The sequence below is a fragment of the Odontesthes bonariensis genome, chromosome 2 (genome assembly GCF_027942865.1).
Source record: "Odontesthes bonariensis isolate fOdoBon6 chromosome 2, fOdoBon6.hap1, whole genome shotgun sequence".
Taxonomy (NCBI): Eukaryota; Metazoa; Chordata; class Actinopteri; order Atheriniformes; family Atherinopsidae; genus Odontesthes; species Odontesthes bonariensis.
This window is the reverse complement of record NC_134507.1, coordinates 11,450,550-11,471,324: the sequence shown is the minus strand read 5'-3', so window position 1 is coordinate 11,471,324 and position 20,775 is coordinate 11,450,550. Positions and strand designations below refer to the sequence as shown.

At 41.8% G+C, this 20,775-nt stretch overlaps 2 protein-coding genes across 2 annotated transcripts; both read left to right on the top strand.

The window, feature by feature from the left end:
• Nucleotides 1–3,747: 3,747 nt before the first annotated feature.
• Nucleotides 3,748–14,046, top strand: sft2d1 (SFT2 domain containing 1). The gene is made up of 8 exons (XM_075477039.1): nt 3,748–4,085; nt 4,713–4,799; nt 6,433–6,515; nt 7,901–7,982; nt 8,265–8,300; nt 8,416–8,474; nt 11,011–11,040; nt 13,298–14,046. The coding sequence occupies exons 1-8, from the start codon at nt 4,020–4,022 to the stop codon at nt 13,335–13,337; spliced, it is 483 nt and encodes a 160-aa protein (XP_075333154.1). The 5' UTR covers nt 3,748–4,019; the 3' UTR covers nt 13,338–14,046.
• Nucleotides 14,047–15,669: 1,623 nt separating this feature from the next.
• On the top strand, nt 15,670–18,178 carry prr18 (proline rich 18). Its single transcript, XM_075483976.1, has one exon. The coding sequence runs from the start codon at nt 15,841–15,843 to the stop codon at nt 16,594–16,596; it is 756 nt and encodes a 251-aa protein (XP_075340091.1). The 5' UTR covers nt 15,670–15,840; the 3' UTR covers nt 16,597–18,178.
• Nucleotides 18,179–20,775: the final 2,597 nt, after the last annotated feature.

Genomic DNA, 20,775 nt, shown 5'->3' with positions numbered 1-20,775 from the left:
GACAGCTCCGCCCCTCTCTTCACCCGAGTGTCCAGGACATACGGCCGCAAGTCTGACGATACAACCACAAAGTCGATCATCGAGCTGAGGCCTAGGGTGTCCTGGTGCCAGGTGCACATATGGACACCCTTATGCCTGAACATGGTGTTCGTTATGGACAGTCCGTGACGAGCACAGAAGTCCAACAACAAAACACCACTCTGATTCAGATCGGGGGGGCCGTTCCTCCCAATCACGCCCCTCCAGGTCTCACTGTCATTGCCCACGTGAGCATTGAAGTCTCCCAGCAGGACGAGGGAGTCTCCCGGAGGAGCACTCTCCAGTGCCTCCTCCAGGGACTCCAAAAAGGGTGGGTACTCTGAACTGCCGTTCGGTGCATAAGCACAAACAACAGTCAGGACCCGTCCCCCCACCCTAAGGCGGAGGGAGGCTACCCTCTCGTCTACCGGGGTGAACCCCAATGTACAGGCGCACAGCCGGGGGGCAATAAGTATGCCCACACCTGCTCTACGCCTCTCACCACGGGCAACTCCAGAGTGGAAGAGAGTCCAACCCCTCTCGAGGAGGCTGGTTCCGGAGCCCAAGCCATGTGTCGAGGTGAGTCCAACTATATCTAGCCGGAACCGCTCAGCCTCGCGCACCAGCTCAGGCTCCTTCCCCAGCAGAGAGGTGACGTTCCACGTCCCAAGAGCCAGCTTCAGTAGCCGAGGATCAGACCGCCAAGGTCCCCGCCTTCGGCTGCCGCCCAGCTCACACTGCACCCGACCCCCATGGCCCCTCCCACGGGTGGTGAGCCCGTGGGAAGGGGGACCCGTGCCGTTTCTTCGGGCTGTGCCCGACCGAGCCCCACGGGCACAGACCCGGCCACCAGGCGCTCGCCAGCGGGCCCCACCCCTGGGCCTGGCTCCAGGGGGGGGCCCCGGTAACCCACGCCCGGGCAAAGGAACACGGTGTCCAATAGTTTCATCCATCATAGAGGTCTTACATAATGTTGACTTCCAGAAAGTGTTTCAAAGTAACCCATTGTGAGGTATGCAAACAATATGATTTTAGTTTTATAAGTCTCCAAATCTTTGAATGACAGACTTACAGGATAAAGTCTGATCTGGAAACTGTTATACCGGTATTTGAGATGCTCCTGCAGTGACAAAAAAAATGTGTCGTTACTAAAATATTGTTGCATGAATGAATGGGTGATATTCAGTATTTGTTTAATGTTGCATTCACACTGGTAAATTTTCTTAAATTTCACATGAACACAAAAACTAGATATTTCTTGTTTTCTTCACATGTAGGGAAGTTTTGGGAGGTTGTTAGATGCCCTTCTGTCAATGTGCATCAGACTCCTTGTGTTCTGGATAGAGCTGTAAGACTCTAAAAATGTGAGTGGAGGTGCACCACGGTGAATATGACAATAATCATTGACAGAATCACTAAAAAGGCTTACATTTCAGAGGGGTTGAGAAGGTTGTTAAAGGCCTCAATGGCTTCCAGGGTCACACTCCGAGCAATCTTGCTGTATGCAGCAGGGGGAAAAAGCAGCTTAACTCAAAACTGTAACATTCAAAGAAAAAAAGACTGTAATTCAGTGTCCACACTGCAGCTTAATCTCTTGCCAAATTTAGTAAAGAGACACTGCACCAAAAGTAATGAAAAAGAACGTCTCCCTACTGTGTTCTATGGCATATTATAACTACCTGCACATGCATCAATTCCATTGTATTTCTAACTGAAGGAGTAGCACAAAAAGTTCAACTTTGTCATCGGAAAAAATGTGATACAGACATCCTCTGAACTCCTCTCAAACCCTCAAAGAATTGGCCGGAAATTGTTTTCAAAGACAGGTGATAAAGAAACCTACCAGTAGAGATTCAAGGTTGTGTAATTTACCAGAGCAGAGATCAAGATCCCCCACCTGAAGGCTTGAGACAGTCAACTGAACTCTACCACTGATCTCTGATGCAGGTAACCACGTAGGCTGAGAGGTTGCTCTGTGTGCCTGACCTCCTGAGGCCAACTTGACATGAACTTTACAGATAATGAAGTTAAGATCACATGCTGGGATACTTCAGTCAAAGGAGGGGATCATCTAATCTTTTTTTTTTCTTGTTATTTCAGTGCGAGCAGGTGGGTACTTTCCCCTGGATAAACACGGTTGTTTCGAACTTAATTTGCCATCATCACCTCTGACATTGAAATGATGACAACAGTAAGAGCGTTCATGGTTATGGTAATGGGAAAGATAAACATGAGCATAATGAAAGCCAAAAATAAAACTACTTCAGAATAGACATGATTCCCCCTACTTACATGGTGGCTTTTTAAACGTCACTACAGATAGGAGGTCATTGCAAAGAATCAACATCTTATAACAGTATCTGTTAAACAGTTTGGCTTAAGGCAGGACAGCTACAACATAACTGGAGGGATTAATGGTAATGCTACCGGCTTTAGATGCATCACACTAATAAAAACACTTCCCACAAACAAAACAGCTTGTGTTGGTTAAAGTGGGCTTTTGCAAGGTAGAGTGCTCAGGCTCTCAATTAATTTTATCCTGCAGTAAAGAAACAAGCAAACTAAAAGCATCACACCATTTTTATTGATAAACGTATGATAAAATGTTAAACTTACTACATCCACTTGAAAGCTTTAAACTGGGATTTCAGCGTGGCGGCCAGAGGTGGAACTTCGCTCTGTGCGTATCTGAAAGTGGTTTATCCAACAGGTTATTTGCCTAAAACCAACACCACTGTAAATGCATCATGTCAGGCATGCACAACAGCACATACCTTAACTGTCCTAAAAACTCACAGTTTTGAGTCCCTGTGCTCCATCCCCTCTGTTATAACACTGCATCTGCATCCCTTGATATCAATGCGTCCAATGTAAACTGTGCAGACCGAAGAGCAGACCGAGCACTCCCCTGCTTCCGAGCAGCAAACACCGTAACAGGTGCAGCTATCGCTAGGTGGCTTGACGCATTGATGTCAAGGGAGGCAAAAATAGCGGCAAGCGATGTGAGGTCTGACTTTTTCATCGAGAACGATTTTATGATGCAAATGTATTACTCTTTTGAACGCATATTGTTTTGAGAAGCAAGACACTTTATTTTTCTAGCCCCAGCCAACTAGCCGGACTAGCTTCGTGGACACCAAAACTCAGCTGGAACTCCGCTCACAGGACGCAGCGGGGGTAAGTCAATGTTCATAAATGATATTGCTAATATGGGATGTCATACAACTTTATGTCAAAAGAGGCGAACTATCCCTTTAACGTCCTGATGTTATACATCCTGGTGCAGTAGATGGCGGTATGCCCCTAGACGTTAGTTTGCAATACGCTATTATTTTAAGAAGAAGAAGACGGCGACGAAGAAGAAAAAGACGCAGCAGCAGAAGAAGACGCACTATTTGTGCTCTGTCAGGAACCCTCCACTGGGTGACGACAAAAGCAAGAGAATAAGAGCCCGTTAAACAGTGGTTGGACTCGACTTGTTTTCCAAATTGAACCCTGATATGACTCTATGGAAATACAATAAATGTCACTTTTATATATTAATTTCCGTTACTTCTTTACTAAATGCCATTCTCATTTATGTCAGTTTTTCTAAACTGGCATCAACGGGCAATTTCAAGTCTGACAAACGTTCAGAATTTCTTTTTTTTTCTTTTCTTTTTTTTGAATTAATTAATTAATTGCTTTGCTAAAACTTTGGTAATGCAATTATTTTTTTCTAAAAGCAGTAGTAATGGCTCAGAGAGGAAGTTAACGTCGACAGCTGATCTGCGGCCTGCAACTGAAACGCCCCCCCGGCGGACTCATCGCACACTGACTGAGATGAAACCGATCACAAGTCGGTTTTCTTTTACAACACACCGCCCAGGAAGCCAGAAAAGTCACACTTGGAGCTACTGTTGTCAGCATTTACAGACATCAACGACAAAACGTCCCTTTTGTAGTACAGATAGTTAGACGTCGCTTTTTCTCAGGCCAGTTTGTCAACTCGTTCTTCAGAGATGGACAAACTTCGACGTGTCTTAAGCGGCCAAGAAGAAAACGAGGAGTTAGGTCTCACTGCACAAGTAAGCTAGTTACTGTTTGACAGCTGCTAATGCTAACTTTCTGTTTAAAAGTTATATTGAATGACTTAATTGAAAGTTACTGTGTGGGTTGCATTGACAGTTGGAAACACAGTGTTAATGTTTGGATGTTCGGACAATAAGGATGTTAAAGTGGTCATTTTTCGTGGGGCAAGCGCTTGGTAAAAGTGACAGTTAAAGCTAACTGTCTCTAACTTAAAGGCTTAACAGATAGCTAACAACGTATTTTCTTCTTCTAAGCCTCGCTTTAAGGTAGCTGTTATGCCTTGCTGTCAGTGTTTGACGTTGATAAATTGTGTTTGCACTTTTTTTGCACGCGTTCACGATGAGGAGGAGACGAGGTAAGACTTTAAAGTTTATGTGTTGTGTTTTGGTGTCGTGTCTTACAGTTGTACTGTGTCCTTTGCAGACCTCGAAGTCTGTATGTTGGATCAGTGCACATGTGACTTAACATAGCAGTGCTGCTTTGTGTTCGTGTTTTAAGAGCACACAGTGGATGTTATCTGCTCGGCTCAAGGCCAACATGGTCGAATCCTCAGTAGGAAGCCTGCAAGTCCATCTGTAGGTCATTAAGTTTGTCCTGTGACATCCTCCTATTGTTTTCACCAGGTCCTTGATGCCAGCACTCTCAGCTACAGCACCAGGGTGAAATGGTTTGTCATATGCTTTGCTGGAGGCATCCTGTGCTCAATACTCGTGAGTGTTTCTGCTGCTTTCATGATCAGTGTGGAGAATGCAAAGGTCTTGTAACACATCAACCTTTCCTTGTACTTTGTTTGCTCTGCATTTGCTTTAAAGTTTTCAAGCGGTCAACTTTTATACCCGTAACTGTGCAGAAAAGAGCCTGCTGCCACTTATCCTTAACTGACATGTGAAAAGGTTTATTTTTTTATTTATTTAACCTTTCTTTAACCAGGAAATGGTCCCATTGAGTTACAATAACTCTTCTGCCAGGGAGTCCTGGCCAAGAAGGCGGCTTAAAAAAGTTACATTACAATAAAACACAAGAGACAAGACAAAAACCACTACTACATCACATCTAAACAGAAGTAAACATATAGTAAACACTAAAAAACAGACAGTGATCAAGGAATGAAATTAAAAACAATTGCAGTGGTCAGTTAATGATAATTTTAAAAGGTCTTTAAAAGAATTTATAGATGAAAGAATTTCAAGATTTAGAGTAGCTTGAAGTTCATTCCAAGCTTTTGGTGCATATGATGAAAAGGCTGTTTTCCCAAGTTCAGTTCTTGTAAGTGGAATATGTAAAAGTATTTTTTCTGATGACCTTGTCCTGTAAACACTATTTTGAAAAGAAAACAAATTAAAAATGTATAAAGGTAGTTTACCCATTAGGGCTTTATCAATAAAAGTCAGCGCATGGATTTTTCTTCGGATGGAGAGAGAAGACCATTGTACAGTTTCATAAAGAGTGCAGTGGTGAGACCTGGCTGTAGCACCTGTGATGAAACGTAAGGCTGAGTGGTACAACACATCCAGTTTTTTAAGAAAGAATAACCTGGAGTGCATATACAGTATATCCCCATAATCAAGCACTGACAGGAATGTGCTCTGAACTAACCTTTTCCTTGCTTGATGTCACATGTTTCAGCATGCAACTCTTTAGGTTGAGAGAAAGTCTCTACTCCTGCAGTGCACCCGAAGCCGCCGTGATAATTCTGCCTGAGGCTAGAACGCAGCCCGAGTTAGAAGACGCACACAGGCCAACAAAATCTTTGCATACATAACACTTCAACTGCGCTCTAAGATCTCTTAATATCGAGTTCTTTCACTGCTTTCAAACATTTTTGGGTACTGCAATAAATGTACACAGGCATTTACAAAACTGCCCATTCTGTTAAAGACAGACTGTACCTGGGAATAAGGAAACTATTGGTTCCATCTAATTAAAAACAGATACTTTAGAAAAAGTTATAAAGAAAGCTTAATTCATTTAAAGATGATGAGGGAAGGTATGAGATCTGACTATTCCTATGGGGAAATATATAAATTTTAGGTACACTGAAAAATAAGTCTTCATCTTGAACCAAAGAGTGAAGAAATGCATTACATTATAATTTGAACCAAACAGTTTTACTTAAATGGAGCCCTCTGGTATTTTCGCACTAGAGGGAGCTAGCCATGTTTTTGTAAAATCACAAGACAGCTCATGGCACTCCTGGGTTTTTCTCATGAAAAACGATCTAAGCTTTCTTTCGAATTCATTTCCAGAATTCGTTTAGCTGCGTGATTTGACTTATTTTCTCCTATCTTGATTGAAGTGTGGGGACATTCTGTGTAGCTGACAGTGATCCTTATGCTTTACCAGGGCTCAGCACTGCTGTTCCTTCCCAACGGCATCAAGCTTTTTGCCGTCTTCTACACGATAGGGAATATCGCAGCTCTGTCCAGGTAAGACTTGATTTATCTAACCCAGGTGTGGGTGCTGCATTGTCTCTCTTATACTGCTGTTTACACTAACCAAATGGAGGCAATAAAAGGCCGTATGACGGAGCACGTCATCATGACACCAGAGTAAAAAAAAAACTGAACTTTTAAAATCCATTTAAACATGTTTGTGTTTGTACAAAACTACAAAATTGAACTTCTCAAAACTGGACTAACAAACCCAGATAATGTGGTTTAGGACTGAATCACTCCTGTATGTATACACTCAGCTCGACTCAAAATGGCCATCCATTTGCACCTTAAAATATAAATGTATGTTAATACAGCTGAATTCCCACTAAAGCCATTTTCATTCGTTTTAAACATGTTAGAACTGATAAACCACAGCATCATCTGACTAAAGGACCATCCAGGTAACTGAAAGGCAACATCCTTGCAGTAAATTCAGCTATACCTGCCTGTAAGATTATCAGTGTTATTCATTAAAAACTCAACTTTTCTCCCATGAATTTGGGACATGGGCGGTGGTTCAGTTAGACGGCTGCAACTGTAGCAAGATTAGAAATATATCGACAGGCCTCCAACGTTATAATGTTTAATACAGATGATCTAAAGTCTGCGTCTAATAATGTTTAGTTTTTCTCCTTCAGTCTTCTTTGATGGGCAACGAAGCATCACCTATGGGTTAGATTTCTGACAGCGCAGTCTCTGTTCTCAGCTATCAAAGTCCAGCAGCATCCGCGTGGACATCGTGCGTTTCTCCGTCACATTTAGCAGTTGGAGTTGATTTATTTATTTTTTTTAAATGGCAAATCCCTGTTATCAAAGCAGTGGCAAGAGTCTACGTCAACACACGCACTACTCTGGTGTCTCATCGAGCAGATGTGACGCCCCCACAGGTTCCCTGTTCCCATTCAGCTGAGTCCTGTGTAATTCGGGAAAGCCTTTGTCTCCTCGACTTCGTTGACGCAACGCAGACATCACGCGCCGGGCTCTGAATGTGTCACAGTGGTGTTGGGAATGAAATCTTGAACCCCTAATCACTGGAACACGTCGTCCATATTTGGTCATGATGGCAACACTGTTCTGATGTTACTCACGCTGTTTGTGTCTGTGTGGGCGTGTGTGTGGGAACGTTGCAGGTACCACTCGTGTTGTGGGGACCTAAATCTGTTTATACAATCCCATTATGGGGACTTTGCATTTTTGCGGGAGGTGATAAACCTTTGGTCAGTAAAATGGCTGTTGAGTTGTGATGAAAATTAGATGGATGGATGGATGGATAGATAGTGGGCTGGAGTATAACTGAAAGAAATAATCTGACTACAAAGAAAAGCGCTCTGCTGGTAATAATCTTGTTTTGTTTTGTTTTGTTTTTGTCCCCAAAGCACCTGCTTCCTGATGGGACCGCTAAAACAGCTGAAGCGTATGTTTGAACCAACAAGACTGATAGCCACCATCGTTATGCTGGTAAGTATTGTGTTTTACTGTTATTTATGTTTTTGGGGTTTTTTTATACCTTAGGCCAATGCTTCTTTGTATATTAATGTCGTATCTCACTGTTACTCATACTGAGAGTATTTACTGAAAGCTCCTGACTTTGCCTAAGTGTAAAGTCCAAAATACGAGTGATGTATTTGGTTAGAAGTTTACATTTGCTATCAAATACTGAAGAAAATCGGTTGTCACCCAGTAAATGCCTTTCTCCAAGCATATAAAAAGATAAGTGCTCTCTTGTTCTGTTTCCACCAGCTCTGCCTTGTCTTAACACTCTGTGCCGTGTTTTGGGTAAGTTTGTTCAAAGCCACATAAAGTCTTAATTTTTTTGTTGTTTTTTCAGCAGGTTTTTTTTAAAACTTTTAAGATTTATCATGTCTTGTTTTTTTGTTTGTTTTTTTCACAGTGGCATAAAAAGGGATTGGCTATCATCTTCTGTATTCTGCAGTTTTTGGCAATGACCTGGTAAGCACGGCTTTCCTCTCTGATTATATTCTCGCTTGCGAGAAGTCGACGATTAGCTCATCGTTCACACTCAATCATTCACAAGATGATCCATCTCTTTACGACAGGGAACTTTGCTCCGGCTGCTTTGACGCGTCTCGAATGCCCGCGAGTTTTGTGAATCATGCCACCCTCGGCATTTACTTGGCAGAAACTATAAATGATTCAACAAGCACGTTGTTTTAGGAGCCACACTGTTACGGACTGTTTTTCTTCTCCAGAGAAATAAACAGAGCGATTAATGTAGTTCATTCTGTTTCGGTTCAGAGTAAAAATAGTAAATGGCGAACCGTACAAGTGTCATAGATTTGCATGTGCCCTAGTTTTGCCAGCACAGACGGTGACATCTGTTTGAAATGCTGCCTAAGCCCAGGGGTGTTCTGAGAAGTCTAGTAAGCAGGCTGCCAGGCATCATAGTAGGTCAGTATACATTTGGCCAGTAAAGTAAGAGTTAGTCCCAGGATCAGCATGTGACTAATTGGCAAGTGGAGGGTATTAATGCCTGCTTTGTTTACATGCAAGACGAAGTCACCGCCAGCTGAATACTTGGCACCAATGAGTCATCAACTAATTAAACACAAGAAAAAGACTCCTATAGAGGAAGTCATTTATACTAATATCCAGAAGGTATTCTGTCATTTCAAATAATTTCATGTTTTAGTTTTTTTTTTTTGTTTTTTTTTTTTCCTCAGTTGAAAACCTTTCTGTGTTGATTCAAAGTTTGACATTTTAATTTATTTATTGATTTACAGAAAACAACTAATAGCTCAAGTTGTTCAGTTGTTTGTTTTTACATTGGTTTGGTGTATGAGGGTACTTGGGAGCATGCTGACGACACTTACTGACACTTTCCAGAGAGTCCAAACTAAGGCTACGGCTACACGAAAACGAAACGAGGTTTTTTTTGAAAACGGGTACGAAAATTCTTGCGACCACACGGAAACGCACTGCTGTAAAGATTCAGGTCCAGACGAAAACGGATGAAAACGATGAAACGATGCAGTACACACGCCACTGTGTCACGCCACGCTGTGAGACAATAGAGAAGTGTTAAAATTGGCTCACAGCGTCAACGTTTGACTGACGCAAAAACGTTTTAGCTGTAACAATGGAAACGAAACGAGGCCGTTTTCAAACTTTCCCACTCTGGAACCCGTTCTCAAAAACTATCGTTTTGGGGTAGTGGGAACGCCGGCTCCGTGTGGCCGCGACAGCGAAACGATAAGAAAAAGTATCGTTTACAGTGAAAAACGTTTTCGTGTAGCCGCAGCCCAAACGCCACAGATAACACCGAGTTTGTTTGAACTAAAGCTACAGCTTAGATGTGAAACAATCACATACTGTTCCCTCATAGCTACGGCACAAGATTATTTACTTGGCCCGTCACTCCCCCCCCCAAGGATAAGTCTATATTCTTTCAGTATGTGCCTCGTTCCATCGTAGCTCTTCACACATTTTATTCAGTTCTTCTCATGTTACATGTTGCAGTTTCAGTAGTCATGCAGGTTTTAATGTTTCAAACTTAATTTTTGGCTAAAGTAGCAGCCATTGCGCAGTGTAAGCCTCGATATCTACCCCGCTGCATCGAGGAGTGCGATCTTTTAAAACCCTGAGCAGAAAAACATTGAGAAACTTCACATCTCTGAACAACTAAGTTTTTACAGCTGATAAAGCTGAACATGTTCAAGCAATTACTTTCGCAGCCGTTTTACTTCACTCTGACTTTAAATGCGGCTCTCTGAATCTTGTAGACGACAAACTAACTAACCCGATGAGGAGAGAATATGTTTAATTAGGAGGCCTCGCCCTTTGTGCTGAAACATCAACACGGTCATTGAGGTTAAGCATCACCGTAGAGTGAGTAACAAGCCCTGCGAGTGTGGTGTATTAGCGCGTTGGCACTTGTATGTTCAGTAGTTTGAATATATTTACTCGGCACCAACCGAATAATTTCAGTGTGACTGCATAGAAACACAAAAGTAGGGACTGGGCGGCTTTTTTAGTGCGTCACTGAGCAGGACTACGTCAGTCTCATGACTGCACCGCTTTTGCACATATATATCCAGTACAAAAAGGCACCCAAACTGTCCACAATCATTAGTACAAAGATTAAAGTGAATCAAATGAATCCAAAACCACATTTTAGTCTTCTCTGATAATCATGACTCAGGAGATTTACCACCTGACGGAGCATTTCAGTACATTTTCGCACATTTGGGTGGGTGGCTCATCGAATAGTTATTCCTTTTATGCAGTTATCCAGTTCGGTCCTTTGTTGGAGCCTGTGCTCTCACATCTTTAAAAAAAGGCTAAAATTTGAGCTCAAGGGATGCAAATATTACGTTCATGCTGAACAGTAGAAATGCAACTTTGACTCTACATTCACGTATGATAAGAAATGGAGACTTATTCAACTTTATTATGAATATTTCCTCTTGAGCTAAATTTGCTAGAAGAAGACATGACCACTAATTGTCCCACTTCTTCCTCGTTTCAGGTATAGCATCTCTTACATTCCATTTGCCAGGTAAGAAAACACTGTGTGATATTGTGGTGAAATGAATGTCCCGTGTGTGTTATGTTCGGCTGGACGTCCTGTTTTTTTTATTTTTTTTCTGTCTAAACTCACAGCTTTCACTTCATTCCCTTTCTGACACCTTATGCTGTCAACTGAGATGTTGTTTTTTTTTTTGTTATACATTTTCACCTTACCTTTTTATCTCGGTGATGTTTACTGATGAGGCTGCGCCGCGCACAACAAACTGGCATGAGTACACTCAGTGACCCGTCAATGAAAACATGTTTTTATTTACCTCTTAAAACTGTTTGCCTCCACCATATGGCTGTAATCCCCCGACTGTGACTCGTGTGGGCTCTCGGGTGTCAAACAAATGGCAGCTGCTTGTTTCTCTCTCCTCTTGGCATTAGCTCTGTGATAGTATTTTCTTTGTCCTTAATATTAAAATGCAATGATTTATCGAGGAATAATGCTCCTTTAGAGAGATTTGCCAAAATGTTTCTTCTACAATCTAGCTTTTACATTGCACGTAATGAGCTTATAGTAAGCTCTGTGCGGTTAAAGCTCAATGCAAATTTTTGATTAGATGGAGATGGGCTGGGCTGGATATAAGAGACCAGGATGACGATCTCAGTTGCATGTTCCTCTCTTTGTTTATGTAGAAGCTTATACAAAGTGTAAAGCCCAACAGCTTTAAAGTTTAAAGCTGTTGATTTTGTAAATGTGGAGTACATCCCCCGCAGTATTTCATTTTAGACGGAATAAAGTCCTCCCGCGTCCTCAAACGTTCACTTTTCAAATTCTCTCATGTGGTGTGCCGCCCCTAAGAGTCAAACACGAGGTGTGATGTTGTTTTGCTGTAAGTAGGGTTATATCTCATTTGCTGAGAGGTCCAGAGCCCCCCATGCAGCCCCCCCACTAAGCGTCTTGTGTGTTTGGGTGACCCTATAATCCCTTCTGACAGCTGAGAGACATCCTGTAACCACCCCAAGTTCCCCCTCCCCCAGCCCGAATTCTAACAACAAAACAAGGCTGAGACAAAGACCCTTTAGCTCCGTCACTGCCCCTAAAAACCAAATTCCTCTGGTGAAGTGCACATTTGACAGCCAGTATTTGGGATGACTGTTTAAATGATTAGTCCCTCCCTTGCTGTTATATTTGATACTTTTTTTTTTTTTTATCAACTTATTTTTCGTGCCTCTGTAAGCTTATTATTTTAATCCCTTTTTCATTTAATTTAGATTTGATCACTCGGCTCTATTGTTGGCAGTGCTGTTATTGAAATGCTCCTTATTTTGATATCATTTGGGTGACACATAAAACCAGAGTATTAGTAATCCCTGTCTGTGCTCAGACTAACTTATTACCTGTCCAGCCATGACACCACATGGACAGTGGACTTGATCCTTTAATGTATTTTACCTTGTTGCCTTTTATAACCTTTAACGGCTGCAGAAGGAATTACTAGAACCTGCTGCATGTGCACTTCCCACAGTGCTGGAAAACTGTTGCTCTGAGGTTAAATGGGGAGAAGCCTCTAAGACTGATCATTTATTCATGCAGTGTTAAGGGGAGCAAAAAAATAGCTTCAAACCACAATTAATAAAATGAGAAAAGGCTTGAAGAAATGAGAATTTTGGTCCTGAGGGGAGGGAACCAGAGTCTTTTAAAGGAGCACGTCTCCGGTCTGTCCACCAGCCTCCCCTCCTCCCACTCAGGCTGAGTCTCCCTTTAACCTTGACGGGTTTCACACCTCCTCCATTGAATTTGGACTGTGGCTGCAGGGGAAGTCTGCATAGCAACACACTGACGCCAAGAACAAACTGTGTTGAGGGAAATGGAGTAGGCAACGATCTGTGGTTGTCATGGCGATTGCTCGTATTGCATCATCCTTCAACGCAGAGTACCTGAAGAAAGGGAGCCCCCATCACTGTGAGCATGTGGTGCTTCCCCGCCACAACATGCTCACTTATTCATGATGAACCCCACCCAAAGCACCGTTACAAAGAACGAAGGCACTTCTCTTTTTTTTCTTGTTGTCCTCGTTTTTGTTTTGTCTTAAATTTCATACGCATTAGAGAAATTTGTCCCTGTTGTATTTATTTGCTCCTGGATCACATTAGTCACACTCGGGCATCATTTCTCCATTCCCCTCTTCTTCTGTCTCAGTTTTTTTTATTTGATTATTTATATTGCTGGTTGTTATTGAGATTTTAAAGCAACTACACTGAATGTTTTTTTTTGTTTGTTTGTTTCATTTCCACAGAGATGCAGTGATGAAGTGCTTCACAACGTGCCTGAGTTAGAGCTCAGGAGTCTCCAAATTCCTTTGAAAACGGGTCCAAATATTCAGACTCCTGGAACAGTGACTTTGTAAAATATACATTTATATTGTTTTTATGCTTTTCCTTTGATTTTTGACTTTCTGTCATACTGTGAATTCTTGCGTTTGAGGTCTAGCTAAAGGTATTTAACTATAATCAGATTATAACACTTACCAGTCTTTTCCTTTGATGTGAGAGTAATGAGTGCCTTTGATGCTTAAGATATTTACGACGTACTTAAAATATGCCAATATTTTCAGAGAATTTTATACAGTTTCTGTGCAGGGAATTGATTTAGACTTTGTTTCCAAAGTCATATTCAACAGAAAGTGCTTTAATGCCTTCATAAGTTTAAAAAAAAAAAGATATCTGTTGATATTTTCACCAAACACACATGTATTTACACGCTCAAGCAGTGTAAGCTTTTATTTTCTTCTGGGTTATTTTGAATTGGTGTTTTGGCTTCTTGCAGGAAAATGTTATTTAAACAGTATCTTTGTTTTCTTTTTTTTGTTTTTGTTTTTAATTCTGTTTGAGGCATAATTGTATAAGCAGACTCTCAGATATCCTGACATGCTTCTATGATTATTTCTCCTTTGCCTGTTGACTCAATGCTTCACTGATGCTCTGGGATGCGTGTTGCCCGCATCTCTTTTGAGAATTTTTTTTTTTTTTTTTTTTTTTTTTTTTTTTTCAGCTAATGAGATTAAAATGCAGCTTTTGTGTCTGGTCTGACGGTCTTAAGTGTGCATTTAAACACACTTGCACCCCCACTCATTAAATTGCTTTTAAGAAAAAAGAAAAGAAAAGCTTCTTCTTTTTAAAATGTGATTTCCTGCCATACGTCGCAATGACCCAGTTAATTACGCTTTCCTGAGCATTGTGATTTTGACATGACCTGATAACCCAGCTTCCGTCCTTCCCTATATTGCTGCGGTTTGTAGCCATTGAGGATGTGGTAGTCATGACAACCTGCTCTGGAGGATGCATTGCCTCTGCCTACCCCTATTTGTGGAGCAGATGTTCACATTATCTCTAGTTGCGCTATATTCTATGGAATCCCCTGCACCAGCAGGTTTGAAAATCTCAACTTCTTTTGATTTTTCAAGGAAAAGGTGTATATGACATATGTGTCAACTACAGAATTTGCTTTAGAACATTCCTCAAGGTTTTTGTACATGCTTCATGTAACTAAATAACTGCACTTCTTTTCGTGTTGTGCAACACCTACATGGTTATTAGATGCTTGTATAATATCATGGATTAGCATGTACAAAATCTCCTTTCAGTTCCACTTGTTCCAACTTGGTTGGAGGAGGCCCAACAAATCTCTCAAAGTAATCTTTAAAGACAAAATAGTTATCTGAAATGAGAAGGGTGCGCTTGTTTCTGTAATGGGTTCTCTTCACCCGCCATTGTGTCCAACTTTGAGGTTGAAGGGTACTTCCCCTGACCAAAGCAGTCTGTTGAAGTGTCCCGTCTGCTTCCCCTTCATCAGTAAGTAATCCGCGGTTATGTCAGGATCCCACACTACAACATCCACAGAGATTACAAAAGTCTACGCCGTCTCCTCAGCTTAATACTCCAGATTTTCTCGCAAAGATGAATAAATAACTTGTGCTGTGAGGGATTTTGTTGCCATGTTTGGATCTCTGGAATGAGAGAGTCAGTGGGCTAAATGAAAGATTTCTGTTTTATTAAGAGACTGAAATAAGAAAGAAGGAAAAATCAACAGCACCAGAACTACTAAACGATCGTGTTGAATGACAAAGAGCTATGTGAAGATGTAAAATCAGCTGGCAACATCAAGGTCTAAAAATACCATATTAGAAACAAAGTATGCCAATTTACTTTTTGTGCTCTACACTAAGTTAACACCAAGGACCAAATACTGGATGTGACCCTGGAAGCACTGTGTTCATGTCTATAAGGGCCACCACCTCTAAAGAGTGTGGGCTTAAACTGTGTTTCGAGGATGTGTAAATATGTAATTGGTCTAGTAAGTAAAACCTATTAGTTATTCTAACCCTATTGAATGGGCTGTTTTGAAGTTATTTTCTTGGTATTTGGATATTCATGAATTACTTTGTAAAAATGTTGTGTACATGCAAAAGATGGCACCGTTTTTCCTCAAGCTTTTTCTTTATTGAGAAGGGATGAGGAGAACATGGGTGGATGTGGCTTTTTGCTTTGGGGAAATTGCTGAAAATGATGAAATGACATCATTAGTTTTTTTACACGCCTTTGTTCGGTGCGTGCTTTGGCCACGCCTACCTGTCAGCTCGACCATAAAAGAGCCGGGATGTGTGGTGTGAGTGCATAATTGAACTCCAGTCCGTGTGGACAACAGGTGCACTGCAGCCTCACTCCGCCACTCCGTTGGATGATGCCCACAGCGCGCCGCCCGTCGCTTTGCGCTGGTCTTCCTTGTCTGCGCTTGGAGCACTCGCAGGTTTTTATGTCCTGACCACTTCCAGGCACAAAGATGCCCTTTCCGCCCCTCAGCCTCCAGCAGAGGATCTCCTCGCCTGGCAGAGAACTCTTCGGGAAAAAGAAAGCTAACGGAGTGCCTCAGACGGAACAAACCGGCAAAGAGAAAGGGGGGTCCGATAAGGAGAAGCAGTCCACTTCTTGGGCATCGGCGAATCTAAGGAACTTAGGGCGAAAGGCACAGCCGGAGAAGAGTAAAAGCCCAGTTCAGAAGCCCGGCGCTGGGCAGGAGACTCAGAAAAAATGCTCCTGGCTGTCGGTATCCAAACCACAGAACTCATCCCAAGGAATGAGACGCTCCAGCTCAATGGACGCAGCCAGGCATCTCCTTGGAAAAGAGGAAGGGAAGAAGGAGATTCAGTTTAGCCTCAGTCTCACCCCCGAAGCCATTCTTGTCATCCAAAAACGGAATCTAGAAAAGCAGATGTTGGCAAAGCAGCAGAAGTGCTGCGCATCCGCCGACTTTCGGCACCGACGAGTTTTTCCGTCCAAAAAGACGCATGGAGGCTCCAAGGTCTGCGCTCCAGGGACCAAAGTGGAGAGCCCCGAGCAGGACATCACCGCCATTGTTAAAATATCTCTGCTTAATGACCAGTACAAATATGACGACGTGGAGTACGAGGAGGAGGATGGAGATGTGGATGAGACTGTTGTTAGGAAATGTAAAGAGTGGCTGAAAGGGGTCGAAAACGCAGCTGCTTTGGGAAAAGTCGACAAACTTTCCGCACTTCCGCACCTTAAAGGCTGCTGACACCTAATGTTCAGTCGTTTATTTCTAGACTTTGACTGAAGACACGATGGACCAGTGAAACTGATCAGATGATGGCCTGTTGCATCGTAAACGCGTAATGGGGAGGAATTCGACTTCAAGGGAATGTGCGTTTGTGTCGGGACTATAATACATGTTGCTGATGATAAAATGTCACGTTTTAAACAAATGAAATAGATCAGTAATCTGCATTTGAATGATAGGAAACATTCACTTGCTTTGGCAAAATTGGTAGGCCTGTTTCATCAATGAATTGCAATCTGCGTCTCATGCATTCACAGGGCTGAATGCTCATTAAGGTTGCTTTGCAACAATAATGTCAATTCATTGTGGATTTTTTTCCCTATTTTTATTGTTTCAAGTTTCAGTTTCAGCTTAATATTCTCGTCCTTTGCACATGGCTTTTGTTTTCAGTGGCGCGCCATTAGATTGGCGGAGAGCTCTGCGTAAAGACACGCGAAAGGTTTCTTTGTGTTGGAGAACAATAAACGGTCAACAAAAGGGCTTTATGCGCCTTCTTCTTAAGCCAAACTGGATTGCTAGTTTTCCCATCCAATAAAAGGGTTAAATCATTTTAAAGGATTTGTCAGTTGGGTCTACAGTATTTAATATTTACTAAATATTTTTACTGTCAAATGCTTTCTCAGACATTTTAAGTGAATTTCTATTGGATCTTTTTTCAAATTCTGATACTTTTAAATCACTTACGCCTGATTTCTGGTCATTTAGATTTCTTCCATACATGTGGCTGGTTCCCAGGGAGCATTTTAAAGACTTGAAGCAACTGGGGCCATTTGGGCATTAGTATTCTAAGCTTCTTAGATTCCCTGTTAAGCAGGGTTGACCAATGAACTCCAGACCCCAGGTGCAAGATCCCTTCAGGAAATACCTCAAACTACCTTACTTCTGTCATTTCAAACAAAACATGGCATATTGCTAGAAGAGGTAAACAGTGATAGTACCTAAATCTGGCAGATATTTTCAACAAATGTCAGATCTGTTTTACGTGCTTCAAAGGTTAGTTTACTGAAAGCTTAACCCTGACATTTCCAATCTGTTGTACTCAGCGCACTATGTTTTGTTCTAAAAGTGTACCGCTCAGGGAGAAACGCTGGTTGGGGAAATAAAGCATGTTGGCTTTTACAGTCAACCAAGCATCACGGTAAGAAGAATTAAAGCGATAAAATTACTTTTGGCCTCTGTGTTGATTCATTTCTCTATCTCACAATTAACCGTATATGATCCAGAAAATTAAACAAGTCAAACAACAGCAACACGCAAGCCATGGACTTGAATTCATTTTCTATGTGTGGTGACAAACCTACCTAAAATGTGTTTGTGTGTGCATCGTGGAGGTTCCTGCAGCAACTGAAGTCTTGCCGTTGTTTACTGTAACTTGGTTACAAGGATTTTGCACAGAGTGTGGTATACTTTAATAAGACAGTCGGAGTGAGTGTGTTTAAGACTTCACAGATTGTTTGAAAAGGCTCACACACCAACAACTGATATGATGCAAATTAAAAAGATACCTCCACCACAGTTTGATATCTGCTTGCCTGTTAATGTGAAAACTGAAAGAACCTGTTTTATGTATTATGGAAAAAGCCCCCCCCCCCCCCCCCCCAAATGTTTTCAAGGACTTGTCTTTTTTCACTTGATGCAGACTTATTCCCTGTTGCTGTCATCGTGTCCCGGTAAGTGATGCGGTAATCATATCAGGGTGTCAAATATGTCTTCAAATACGACTTTGTTAATAATATTGTACAGTGCATGACGTTACCAATTTTCTCATCTTTGTCATGTGCGTGAAGGAACAAGCTGCCACAATAAAGCATCTTGTCCTGGATAGATGCTCCAGTTCAGCCGTCACAAGAGATTTTATTGTCTCACGGTGCAGACTGAGATCAGGGCTAGGCCTATACAGTGTGTACCAAGACCTGTCTGGTTCTCCATGGCTCCTGTAATGATATTATCAACTGGCTTGATGACCAAAAGTTGTGTAATCCCCTCTTCTATTGTGTCATTTCAATTGCAGCCTTGTTTGCGAGTCTCTGTCTGGTATTCACTGCTCCCTGGTTTAGGCCTGAAGCCAAGCTATTCATGATTGTGACTGTCCCAGGGGTAGGAGCCACATTATTATGTCAGAAGTAGCTGAGAAGAACTGAGTGAAATAGAGCAAGAAGAATTAAAAGCTGCAGGATCGAGGCAACAACAGCTGACTTGGTTACGGATGGAAACACTTTCTTTGAACTGACCTTTAAGGTCTTTTTCCGTTTGTTGTCGTTCAATCCATCCCATGCTGTGTCTGTTTTCTGCTGTGTTTCCATCCTCTGCCACAAACTGTTTCCTCTTGCAGCATCTACAGTGTTTAGGATCTATTTGTGTCTCAATGCTAATCCAATCAACTCTTCTCTTTTTGGATAAAGAGTACAATAAAAAAAAAGAAGCATGCTGGCTTCTGTCCACTTCACTGCAGTAATGTGATCATAGCCTAGAACAGTGACAGAATACAGCAGGGAAGCAACATTATCCGGGTCTGATTTATATTGGCAGGGAGCACAGATGGATGCTGCCTCAACTTCGTCACCGACAGTTTGCACACAGCAGTGAGGGCAAAGAACTGCAGGTCCCTTTGCTCTGCCGCGATAGTGTTACTGTCTGTAACAACAGAACTGATAAATCCTGCATGTCCAGCAGCTTTTGTGAGAAAAGACAAAGCAGACACTTCCTGAACAGACTCAGCCCATAAACAGGAGTCATGTGCTTGTTCAGTGAACAAGCCATTTCCCATGTACAGGCCAAAGGAGACTTATATCAGAGAGTACAGTCCTCCCATAAAAGCTTAAGCAGGGTTTCTTCTTCATTTCTGGGTTTTAAAAGGGAGAATGAAGCAATGCTCTTTCTTTGGCATTCACATTTTGATCCGACATGCACCCTATTTTGCATTCCATCTCACATTTTCTCTTTATTACCTGCACAGATTGTAGAATATTTGCTTCAAGAAGCAGTCGTGTCTCTACGCATTTGCTAAAAAAATCATTCAACATCAGTTAAACTATACTGTTACTTGGTTAAATAGTTTTTTCAGGGAGATATGCTGAAGATCAGGAAGAGGATGAGGGCCTCGTAGGAGAGGAGGTGGACATATTCCTCCTGCATGTACATTTTATTTTTGTCTTTTGGGTTGTGCATTGCAAGAACAAGAAGATGTAGGCTGCTGTGTGGGAGGAAGCTCTTGGCAGACAAGAGGGATTACTGGGGGAAAAAAAAAATTCTTCTTTTCTTCAATCTTCAAGCAAGCTGACTGATTAACTCCCACAGCATCTAAATTAGGTGTTTTACTTTTGATAGGCAGCAGATGAAGTCAAAGCTGAGCTCTGGAGGAAGAAGAGGACATTTTAAGACAGCAGCTCAAACTCCAGACCAAGACAGCTTGACAGCAAGAGCAGTTTGATGAATACCCTGCGATGTAATGTTTCAGACATTTGATAATCACCAAAATGCAGGATCTGTCATATGCAGAAGTGGCACTATAGTGCGGTGAAAGATCACTGTTCTCTGATCAAATTATGTCATTGCAGGATGTCCGTATCTGAAGTCAATCTGTCTCCAAATGCAAGTGGCCAATTTTTTTCTGCTCATTTCATACTGGTCGATGTCCTAAACTTTCTTTGCTGATCCTTCAGCGCCATCTGGAGGTATAAGTGAGTACATTTTGCCTGCCAACGCTGCTAAAAGACAAGGTTCACTCGCAAAAGTATGATGACAGCAAAGAAACACATGGGCAAGAAGAAGCAAACTAAGGAGGGAAATTATTACATTTTCGGGTGTAACCTGTAAAGTTCAGGCTGATAGTTATGTAAAGGTCCGTAATCTCACATCCACCTTTAATGGTTTTATATGAAAGCATTTAAATTCAAATTAATTCTGTTTTTCTATGCCTTGTCCTTAATTATGTTGACTTTGGTGAACCTTGGGACCTGAAGCTCCTGGGCAGTGGCACAGTTTTGTTTCTCTTTGGTAGGCTAAACACCAGGGGTCAGCAGCATCAATTTGTTTTTTCATCATTGTTCATAATGGGGAAGAGGAGTAGTGGAAACAAAGGCATGTAAACAACATTCTAAAAGACTCATTTGAAGGAAAAAATGATGTAGTGGAAAT

Bases quoted from the DNA above. Each gene is read 5' to 3' on its own strand.
- sft2d1 (XM_075477039.1), top strand. From the start codon at position 4,020: ATGGACAAACTTCGACGTGTCTTAAGCGGCCAAGAAGAAAACGAGGAG. The intron at 7,983-8,264 runs GTAAGTATTGTG...TGTTTCCACCAG, and splicing joins TAGCCACCATCGTTATGCTG to CTCTGCCTTGTCTTAACACT. The intron at 11,041-13,297 runs GTAAGAAAACAC...TCATTTCCACAG, and splicing joins TCTTACATTCCATTTGCCAG to AGATGCAGTGATGAAGTGCT.
- prr18 (XM_075483976.1), top strand. From the start codon at position 15,841: ATGCCCTTTCCGCCCCTCAGCCTCCAGCAGAGGATCTCCTCGCCTGGC.